The sequence below is a fragment of the Mugil cephalus genome, chromosome 18 (genome assembly GCF_022458985.1).
Source record: "Mugil cephalus isolate CIBA_MC_2020 chromosome 18, CIBA_Mcephalus_1.1, whole genome shotgun sequence".
NCBI lineage: Eukaryota > Metazoa > Chordata > Actinopteri > Mugiliformes > Mugilidae > Mugil > Mugil cephalus.
Window position 1 is genome coordinate 12,164,354 of NC_061787.1, and position 11,554 is coordinate 12,175,907.

The following is an 11,554-nucleotide window of genomic DNA, read 5'->3' on the forward strand; positions in this document are numbered from 1 at the left end:
TTTTAGAAAATATGTAACTTTAATACATATCAGACATAAACTAAATCAACTTGTTCCTACTTCTTTAGGATCAATATCACCATAGTTTTAAAAGTCTATCAACGTTATCGATAAACCATTAGAAGACTGTTGCTAGGCAACCCTTGGTGTCAATGATCTAGTGAGGCTAACAGTTTAGCATGCTAAAAGCCAGCTAAATCTATGAAGAAAATGCAAAGGCATATTTAAAATATGAGGCTTTTTTCAGGAATATCAACATTTACCTTGGAAATTTTATAAAGTTATGGATTCTGGGTGACAAAATAGCAAATTATTCATTCACCATCCATGTCCAATATTTCTGAAAACTTCAACTGATGTGCCACATCTGAACTCACTGAAAATGTTTTTCCTCTTGTAATGTTCCCAAAACTACTTATGTTCACATGGACTTTTTCCCTAAACGCGTTTAAAACGCCCCCATTTGATGGCATCGTACATGGTCGACCATATATATTATCATTAACCCTGGCGAGGACATCTTTGAAGAGACATGTAGCTTCGTCCATCGTAGCCTGTCCATAAACGAAATAGCTTGATTAGCTAAACTTAATTTGCTAATTAAGCTAGTTTGCTGCCATATTTTTACTTGGTTTATTGTCTGCCAATAGAATTAATGGTTGCCTTCATTAGGTAATTAAGCTAAGTTGGTATAATGGAAGTGCTAATGCTAATGGAACCAAACCAGACAAACAATAGCTGTTTTTGTCAGATGTAACAGTTTTATTTCTAACTTTGCTTTGTTCTTGTTGGATTACTTTTTTTTTTTTTTTTTTTTAAATTGCAATAAATACAGCCCATTATCTTATCTCTTTGATTTTTCTGTTCAAAATCCTGGACAAACTTTGCAGAAACTTGCTTTCCCCATTCGTTCTCTCAGTTCAGTTTATATAAAGTCATTTACTGATACAGCAGCCTTCACTGTGCTGCTTAAACCCAGACTTTTTATCTTGGTTAAACTGAAAGTCTAATCCTCTAATCTACAGCATACAGTCTGACTTTAATCACATTTGCACATAAATGCACCTTTCTGTCGATAAAGTATCAACTTGTTTTATAGATATCCATGGCACTTTTCTGACACACATACATGTTCTTAAGTGTCTGTCTCGTTAGTTTTACTGCTGTCATGTGTCTCCGTTTGCTCGGTTTGAGTCTTTGGTTGTCAAGCTGCCGTCCGTGGCTTCATGTTGTACGAGCAGCAGTGTCTCTCCCGGTAGATCGGTGCCTGTGAATGAAATTTTGCTGTGGTTGTTTTTTTTTTGTGTGTGTGTGTGTGTGTGTCTCTGGAGTTTGTATCTTTATTGCTTCCATCCGTGGGTGGGGATGGCTGTTGGCGAGGCCGCTGGGGTTTTGTTGCTTGTAGCTGCGGTATCTTCCTTACTTTATTTTATTTTTGGCTCTGGCTGGTTGGTTGGGTGGAGGACCTTACATGTTTGTTCCCTGTCTGGCGTCTCTTAAAGGAGTAAACCAAGCTTTGGGGGGAGTTTGAATGAAACCCGTCTTTGGAAAATGATGTAGTTGTCAAAGTGACCCTGGTAGACGCTACACCTCGGATCAGGTTGTATTTGTGCGTTCAGGCAGGATCAGCGTTATTTTCAGTGGTTGTTGTGTGAACAGCAAAAGGCATATTTGTTCTGCATCTTTGTATTAAAGCTGGACCAAAAAACTGAATGATTCTAGGTGGGAAATTGAGAGCAATTAAGTATTTAAGTATTGAACTGATTTTTCGTTTTTATTGGGGAAAATAGCACCAGTAATGTTCGGGCACTGTCAACTAAAAGCAGCTATAGACAAAAGCAGATCAAATGAATCTTTCAAACCAATGACTTTTCAAACTTTTGTGACAAAATAATTGCAAGACAGTGTTTTTTTAATGTTGTTTATTTACCAGTACTTGAAGTATCATACTACATTAACGTACAGTTTTATCAATACTACACATCGGAGGCCAATATTTTTCATTCCTCTGCACCTGGGGTGTCAAATACATTTTAATTCAGGGATCACATACAGCCCAATTTGATCTCAAGCAGGCAGGAACACTAATAATAATACCCCTATATATAAAAGGCAACTACAAAAATGATACCTTAAGAAAAAAAAGGGCGCATTGCAGCACGTTGCTTTCATCTACTGTTTATTTCTGCGTCTCACGTGTTGTGTTATGTCCACAACTTCTACTAAAACAGTACGGCCCCTAGTGGAGAAATTGGGAATAGCATTTTGAAAAACTCCAGTTAATGTCTTTAATCATATTATATAATAGATGCAATTAATTAATATTTGATGTTGTAAAGTCAGTGTAGAAAGTAAAGCCTACACATCACTGCAACCATAGATATTATGCAACAATATACCAGAGCATATATTACTTTTATTATGAAATCAGACCGTTTCATAATGAATGCTTCTATATTTCACTTTTTGTTACCCCTGTACTTTTACTTATGGAACTAAGCATTTACACTCACTCGTCGCTTCATTAGGTGAACGTCTGACAGTCTAAATGTCACTAAATCTCAGCTCCATGAAGGTTATGATATTCAGCATTTGTTAAAAGTAACAGATGACTGTTGATTGAACTGTGCTGACTCATTCTGGAGGCTGTGGTTTGTAGAACCGTTGATCTCTGTTGCGTCGCGTAATGATTCATGTTACTATTATTCTGACAGCCCCATTTGAGTCAGTGGGCAAGGCGAAATAATAGATTATAATAGGGGTTTAATTCAACCCAGTTTAACAGCACCACAAACTGTAGCTTCCAAAATAGTCTCGGTCATGACGTAGAATATAGTGTACCTAGTGTTCTGGGAAGTTATCGTATTTACAGTATAAGTACTATAGTATTAATAGCTACATCTTACATTCACAGGTCAGTATTAGTACAAGTCTCTGTACTTAGTAATGGTTTAAAGGTGTCAAGTCAAATACTCGGGTGTGCATTAGAATATTGAATTGCATTGACATAGCGTGCTGGAGAACATGGAGGTGTAGTAAATATATTTAAATTAAATTTACAGAGTAATGGACGGCTTCAGTGTAGCACTAAACAAACAAGAATCTTGTCAAACCTCCCCAAATCTTAGTGTATCTCCTTCAGTGTGTGTTTTGCTTTCCTTGTGTCTGCGTTTTAAAAAGTCGTGGGTGTCAGTATTTAAAGAGTGACTCCACCCTCCCCCCCTCCCTCCTGTGTTTCTGCATCCCCATAGGACAGGGAGGGGGAGCTCGCGCTGATTGACAGGCTGCTGGCCAATCCCCAGCTGTCGTCGGCAGAGTTCCAGGAGTGGAAGAGAGCCTATCAGGAGCTGTTCACTCAGGAGCCGAGCTCGACCGCCGCGGAATCAGACCCGGGCCCGCCGCTCACCCCCTCGCTCTCTCACACACACTCCTACATCGAGACGCACGTCTGACGCGCAAAACACACACACACGCACACACACTTAAAATCGCTCTCACCGGCTGATTCTGCATCGAGTTGAACAACTGATGTGTCGACCAGAGTTTTGCATCAGTGCAGATAGTGACGGACTGTGTCGAAAAGGTCAGAGTAGGATTCGTTTTCAGCAGCTGTCTGAGGAGACCCTCACGTCACATCAGTCTATGACTTGATTGGTTGTGCCACTCCAGCTGGCTCGGGGGCGGACGTTGCACTGATTCTTAAGTATTACATGTTAGCTTTTGTGCTCTGTGCCTGAAATACTCTCCATGGAAACGCCATATAAAGAAGCGCCAACACATCTCCATCCAGTGGGATTAGTATCTTTATTCATCCTGCTTGTCGTGCCATGTTTACACTGACCGCACAATGTCTCATACTGTAGACAGTCCACTAGCCACCAAGTGACGCACATTGTATTCTATCAAGCCTTATACTTGATGTCTATGATGATATTTACTGTACAGTGAGTGTTACGGCAGATGACAATAAGCAAAGCTCTTTTTTAAACCCACTAGTATCAGTTTCTATCGAGTTTTAGAGACTTTTGTTTGTGCTGTTTTGCAGTAGAATTTCTGTACTGTGCTGGGCTGGACCTGAAGCATGCACACTCCTCCTGGAATAAAACTCATTTAAAGGAAAAATCCACCCTGGAAGGCTTTCAAAGTTTTCCAACAATTACTGACAACACTTTAGGGAAGCTTTTGTTCTGACTTTTTGGCAAATAAATAACCTCTTTTTTACTTTATTTTAGTAAAAGTAGTTTTTGTTCAACATCTGAAGTAAAATCTCTCCCTGAATAATCTTACCCATGTTAAAATTAAAACTAAAATCTTGCTTAAGTCCTCCTTCTTTGAAAAACTTACTTTAGTAAAGTTTGTCTTAAAATCTCAAGCTTTGTTCAAAAGTGTGAAAACTTACTTAAGGTAGAGTTCTCCTTGAAAACTCATTTAAGGTTCTTCATAACCTTGGTGAAGTAAAGGTTCTTCTTGAAAACTTACTTAAGTCAAAGTTCGTCTTAAAATCTCAAGCTTTGTTTGCTTTGAAAAGTTCTACAAAACATTACTGAAGTTCTGCCTGAACGTCTAACTTGTGTACAAGTTTTCCTTGAATGTCTTACTTAAGTAAAAGTAAAAATGATCTTTCAAAACCTCATTCAAATAAAAGTTCTCTTTAAAAATTAAAGCAAAAGCATCAGTTCTTTATAACCTTCATACATTTTTTTTCTGAGAAATACACAAGTAAAGTTCTTAAATTTTTACTTAGGTAAGTTAAAAGTCTTCAATTAAAAATTGTACTTATATGAAAGTAAAATTTCTGTTTCAAAATCTTTTACTTTTGAAAGTAAAAGTGAAACTTCTCTGTTAAAGTTTTACTTAAATAAGATTTTTAATTCTTCTCTAAAGTAAAATGTTGAAAGCTAACAAGAATTGAGGTTTTAAGAGAGAAGTTTCACTTTTATATCTTTGAAGACACCACTGAATGTAGTGATGATTGTAGTTTGTGTTTTATAAGTAGTTTTCACATTTAAAGACACTGGCGACGTCTACACACCAGGGGACGCTACAAGTCTTTGCTGTGCGTCTCCACAACTTATCAAACTAATATTTACTTCACTGAAACGTCCTAGAACCCAAACTGCAAGCTTCACTTCAGGAGACACTTTGAATGTATGGAAGTCAGTGTGAATTATTTAACTTGTACTCATGAAGATACACATTTTTATTTTATTTTATTTTATTTAAAAAAGAACATATATTCCGAGTAAAACTGTTGCCATTACAAGAAAGCATTTAAACTTTTAAATTGCTTCTAATAGTCTTGATATATACATATTTTGCAATAAAATAGAAGAGACTTTGGTGTATATATATAAATATGTGTGTGTTCAATACTGAAAACAGCATTAGCTCCTTTTTCACAGTAGCTTTTGTACAATAACGATGGTAGTCTTTGGATAATACACCAGGCACCGGAAAACACTGCAAACAGGGGGCAGCATACTTACTTATTGTTGTGAAAAGGGGCCTTATCTCAGATTGAAATTAATGAAATATTATCGCAAATGCCTTTCACTAAATTTAGAGGGAGCTGATTTAGTTTTGTACCATATTGAGCCATTTTAGTTTTGGCAGAGAGAGATGTTTATAAGAATCATCAAATCAGAGAAGTTTGGGTTTGAAGTCGACTTTAAAAAGTGTAACACAAGGTTACTGGATAAATGTTTTCGACCAACAACAGTATTGTTTTTTTCAGCTTATGTTCCAACTTTTTTCCACTGTAGGGGCTGTAATCTCTGCAGAAATACTACGAAAACAGCTCCAATTACTTACAACTTTACTGTCATGTAAACTACTCATCTCTTTTTTAAGTTTTAGATTCTTACCTTCTGTAATTCAGACATTACGTTTAGGTCGCCCAAGATGCGTTTCGACCGAAAACTAATTCACGGATAATTCACTTTATTTTATCTAACAGTATAAGAGTTTTCCCGGGTGGATTTTTCCTCAGATAACATTCGGCTCCCAGTAAACTGCATGCCACATAGAGAAATATTTGAGGAATTATTTGCATAGGAACTGAAATAAAGATCTAATAAATATATAAAATATATATATATTAGTTTATTTGTACGCTGCTGCCAAAAGACTTGATACTCAGAGACGCTGCACAAAACTATGAAAGCAATCGCACACACAAATAGACACTGATAAAGCACACAGTACACTCAGTTTGAATGCTCTTTCTATGCTGCTGCCCGTGGTTGGTTGTAGTAGCATGTTATCTTCGTTGTAGATAAAAACCAGTATACCTTTTCTGTTTTTGTGTTTGAAATCTCTAGATACAGTAGATCTCTATTTAAAGAGTGCAAACTAAGTGTCTTGGATGATCTTCTCTAATTCTGTCAGGTTATTTTGGACAGCTTGTCGTTGAGTAAAGATTGTTTAATGTTCAATCCATAAATTATTGATAAGACAAAACAGTATTTATTTACGTGATAATTCTACGTGTTCTGTTGGAAGACGAGGGTGGATCAATAAAGTTTTGGTCATTTGGATAAAGGTGTTTTTGTTGTCTCTTTTGGTTTGTGGAGGGGGAAAAAAAGGGCACGACAAACCAGTGGACAGCAGGGGGAGAAGTGATCAGTTACTTTAATTAAAAGTACCAATAACACACTTTCAGAGTACTCCTACACAAACAAGACACGTCTTTCAAAAAGTTACTTGAGTAAAACTTAAATATCTCTCTTAAAATGTTAGAGTGAAATGTCTCTTATCGTACCTGAATAAAAAATACCCCTTTCAAATGTTTTTTTTTGTTTAGTAAAAATACCTCATTCAAAATGTTACTTCAGCAGAAGTACAAATTTTCCTTTAAAACAAAGGAGTTGAAAGTCACACTTATGTGAAAGGAGAAGCTTTCTTGCTTAGGTAAAATTTCACCTTTACATTCTTGCAGAAGATCAAGTAAAAGCTCTTCAAAACCTCACTTAAGTTATAGAAAGCTCTGCTTGAAGACATTACTTAACTAAAAGCACAAGTTTCCCTTCAAACCAAAAAAGTAAAAGTTGAAAATCCTATTTCTAGTTTTAGTTATGTAAAAGCTCTTTAAAATCTTACCCAAGTAAAATTTCTTAAAAATCATACTTAAGTAAAAGTGTATTTCAAAATGATTGACCTTAGTGAAAGTAAATGTTTGTTCTCTTTAAAAAGTCTTAATTATTTAAAAGTGAAAACTCTTTAAAATCTTACTTAAGTTTAAGTTTTTCTAAAAATCGTACTTAAAAGTGTCCTCCTAAATTTGTCTGCAGTGAAAGTAAGTGTTTGCTTTCAAAATCTTACTCAAGTAAAAGTTCTCTTTCCATAAAGTGTTTGGACTGGATACAGCAGAGATGGTCACATTTATGTTTTAGTGGTTCTCAACAAAAACTGAGTGAATTTTATTAGGATTCATGTTACGATCAGTTGGAATGTTAAACTGTTCAACTCTGCAAAAAAATCACATTAAAATCCAATAATAGTTTAACTGTAATGCACATGTATTAGCAATCGTTGAATTGTCGAAGTTTTAGTCCCGCTGCATTATACTTTTGTTTAATGGATTTTCATTGGCGATAATTGCAGCAGGATATACTGAAACATCCAGTTAATTTAAAATGCACTATAAAATAAATAGTACTGATGTGGTACACCTAACTATTACCTTGCTGGTGCTTTTTCTGTTGCTTTAATTTACTCTTTCTGTTTGGTGGTGAAAACTTAAATTATTTATGACTAGTGAATAAACAGGAATGTCACACCAACTCCTGTCTGCAACCCCTGTAAAATATTCAGCTCGGTCGGGTTTTTTTAATTTTTTTATTCCGCAGACGTCCTCACCTTATCTCCTCTTTAGACTTGTTCTTGATTCCCTCCTCTGCAGCTGAGCTCAGCCTCCTCTTACTCTTTCCTCTACTAAATCATCCTCTATCACACTCTTTAAAAGCCTTTTCCTAGCGCGCCATTGCGTTCAGTCACTGAGAAATCAGTGTGACACCTCTCAACAGTGTTCACCATAATTACACACTGTAATTAAATTTGAATAACTGCACCTGTTATTTAAAAAACTACACCACAGCATATTTGAACTACGCCCCTCCTCTTAGTTAGAGCACGATATCTCTGTCCTTTAGCTAGAACCAGGAGGTAAAGCCAACTCTAAGCGGGATTGTCTCACTTGAGGCACCAGCTCTCGTCACTTGTCAAATCTTTTCTCACATTTTGTGTATTTTAGTCAGGCATAGGCAGCAGTGTACACTCGGTCCCGGTGAGAGGTCTGGGGAGCTGGCAGATCTCTCTCCAGCGATCCTCCTTCGCGTCGTACTCCAGCACGCTCCTCACGACCACCTCCTGCCCGTCGCTCCACCTCCTCCCTCCGAACACCAGCAGGTTCCCGGAAGGCATGGACGCCATCCCGTAGCCGAAGGAGCCGGTGAGAAGCGGTTTGAGGCGCGTCCAGTGGTCCGACCGCGCATCGTAGCGCTCGATATGGCAGAAAGGCTCGTACATCCCCAGGAGGGCGTAGATGTGGCCGTGGGCGGTCGCCATGCGGTGACTGAATCTGGCGATGGACATGGAGGCCCTCTTCTCCCAGACTCTGCCTTTGAGGTCCCAGGAGAGGACGTCTCTGCTGCTCTGAGTGTTTTCATCCTGGTTGTCACCCTGGTTGCCGCCGTGGACACCGCCTGGGCTGCCTGGAAGACCCCCTGACACGTAAATGCTGTTGCCGAGCACAGCAGAGGCGTGACCATAAAGGGGGCGGGGCATCGTTGCTCCTCTCCTCCACCCTCCCGAGGCCATGTCATAAAACTCAACAGAAGCTACCGAGGCGTGTGTGCTGGTGTCCGGTCGCGTGTGTCGCCCGCCGATGGCGTAAATAACGTCCTCCACCACGCAGCAGCTGAACTGCGCCCGCCTCTCCAGCATGGACTCCACCTTCTCCCAGCAGCCGAAGCGAGGATCGTACCGCCACACTTGATTGGACGTTGCCACGGTGACGGACTTCTTCTCATCGTCATCTCCCTCTTTCACTTCTTCTCCTCCAATCAGAAAGAGGAAACCTCCCACTGAGCACATGCAGTGATGTCTCAGTCGCAGCGGGAGAACGCAACTCAGAGACGAGAACTTCCTGCATCTGGGATCAAACGCCAGGACCTGCTGCTCGGGCCAAACAGCGTTAGAGCCCCCGCCCACGAGCAGAACCCGGTCGGATGACACCCTCAGTGTCGACTGTCTGCTCTGTCTGATTGGCTGAGCTGAACCCAGCCTGTGGTACTCCAGGGCTCGAGTCACCTGACTTCTGATTAAGGGTGTGGCCATGGCTCTGTGGGCGTGGCTTAGATCTGAGAGGTCAGAAGGGGCGACTAGCCCGAAACGCAGGCGACTCAGGAGAAGATTCGATTTCAGGAGGGGGAGGGGCCCATTCTCATCCAGCCAATCCAGAGCCAGCCTTACGAGCTCCGCCTCCTTGACGCCAGGTATCTCGTCCGCGTCAAGCACCGCCATCAGCGATTGGCTATTCAGCCCGAGGAGATCGTCCCTGTTTTCCTGTAGCAAGCTCCCCATTTCCATGGCGATGGTTTGATTGGCGGCCTCAAGTGCGCCGTGAAGGGCATGGCGCTCGGCCAGATTAGCATAGCCGCAGCAGTTCTCAGAGTTTAAACCATCAGTCATGAAACGCTCGCATATCGACACAGCGGTTTCCACCTGCAGGTACCTGGCTGCTTCCAGGACGACAGGAAGCGTGGAGGGCGACACGCTGAGCCAGCCCGAATACAGGAAGTCCAGCACGGTGTCTAAGCCCTCAGGCGTTAGCACCGGGAGGCTAATGGCACCCGCTAATCTTTCAGCGGTAGCGTCTCCGAAAAGGGCCCAAAAATAGTCACTTGAGCCGGCCAAAAGGGCACGATGACAAGGGAAGGAGACGCCGCCGGCCTCTAGGACAACGTCGCACATCCTCCTCTCGGAGCGCAGGCGCTGGAAGCCCGCGAGAAGTCCAGTTCTGTGGGAGGAACTGTAGAGCAGGGAGTAGCTATCCATCCAAAAAGTAGGGACGGGAGGCAGCCCGAGACACAGAGAGAGGAGCGAGTAGTGGAGGAAGCTTTGTCAGGACGCAGAGGTTGAGAGACATGAGAAGTCAAAAAAGATTTTGTTGACAAGATGCACAGAAGAACCAGACAGAAAACAGGAAGCAAGAATGAAAAAAGAAGTGCTTCTTCTAAGCTGAACTCTCTCCATCTGTGTTTTTGTCCTGCTCTGTCTGCAGTCGCGGACATGTGACACCATGATAGGGAGGTTAACAACTGCCCCCCTCTACACACTCACATAATCCTCTATCCTATCCTACCCCCCCCAACCCCCTTCTGAGTGTTAAACATGGACCGTCCCAAAGCCCTCCTGTCTCGTTCTGTGATACCACGGCTTTGTTGTCTTTCTGTTTGCCCGCTGCCCTTTCCTCTGCGTCCACGAGGGAGTATCACCCAATTTCACGCATTCAACACACACACACACACACACACACACACTAACCGACCAGCAACCAGTATCACGGGCAAACACACACCGAACGCACACACGGTCGGGTCGAGAGGGAGCTTGGCAGGGGTCTGTGTCAGTGTCTATCCCGGCCCGATGAACTCACTGGTAAATACAGCTGCTGTAAGTCTGCGACCAAGATTCCAGGGCACGGTTGCCACGGCACCTATCTGACCCCGTCGCCACGGCGACAGGGACAGAAACAAAGCCGGGGCGGATTTGGCGCGATGCGCCTTGCGAGCACGGGGAGGTCTTTCGCCAAGCCGTCAAAGATTTGACAAGCGGCAAAAGTGCCTCGTAACTTTCGGTGTCGCGCCCTTTGCGGGGAGGAATTTAACCTTATTACGACCGGCAGCGTTTCAGGATCACAGGGACGGATGTCATGCTATTATTTTTGTGCACCGAGCACCGGGAGAGAGCAGCAATGAGGGAACAGTATCATGCTACAAGTTGCCTGATTACTGTCCGCCCAATAAACACATGCACACCAGTATGCAAACAACACCGCGTCACTGGAGACTTACAAGTTTCTTGCAGTGACTTATGATCATCGTCTCTGAATAGATGCTGGCTCACCCTCGCAGACGAGCGTGCATTTGTGCGCGTGGGCGTGTTTTGTTTTAAGGGAGGGTTACGCTAGTTCAAAGAGAGAGAGAGAGAGAGAGAAAAAAAACAGACTCACACCAGTTTTGAAGCAAAGTGTTTTTAACCTTTCTCACAGAATGTCAGATCGTCCCGCACAGTTGTTAAAACACCAGCAGCGTCGCTCTCTCGGATGAATACTCCGCCGTGACCTGATGTGGGCTAAACTTAGCTACAGCTGCTGTGTGTTTATCTGCGTGCACGAGGACATGTGATGTGATGATGGATGCGTGCCGTAATGGGGGGTATGTGCGGTTGTAAATGGGAGCATTCCTCTCTGAACATACACGGATCTAGAAGTTCAGGTCACGATCAAAGTGAGAGATGCCGCTGACCTCTACCTAAAACACAAGAAACACCA

General features: G+C 41.8%; 2 protein-coding genes across 3 annotated transcripts in view; one reads left to right on the forward strand and one right to left on the reverse strand.

The window, feature by feature from the left end:
- Nucleotides 1-6,536, forward strand: part of cnksr2a (connector enhancer of kinase suppressor of Ras 2a) — a 60,508-nt gene extending 53,972 nt beyond the window's left edge. Inside the window, exon 24 of one of the 2 annotated variants that reach the window (XM_047567987.1) lies at nucleotides 3,252-3,426. In XM_047567987.1, coding sequence (XP_047423943.1) covers nucleotides 3,252-3,280 — 29 coding nt within the window. In that variant the 3' untranslated portion in view covers nucleotides 3,281-3,426. Of the gene's footprint in view, nucleotides 1-3,251 lie in introns of both variants that reach the window. The other variant, XM_047567986.1, reaches the window with a different exon arrangement.
- LOC124995554 (kelch-like protein 34) lies at nucleotides 5,199-10,291 on the reverse strand. The gene has a single exon (XM_047567990.1). The coding sequence runs from the start codon at nucleotides 10,054-10,056 to the stop codon at nucleotides 8,248-8,250; it is 1,809 nt and encodes a 602-aa protein (XP_047423946.1). The 5' UTR covers nucleotides 10,057-10,291; the 3' UTR covers nucleotides 5,199-8,247.
- Nucleotides 10,292-11,554: the final 1,263 nt, after the last annotated feature.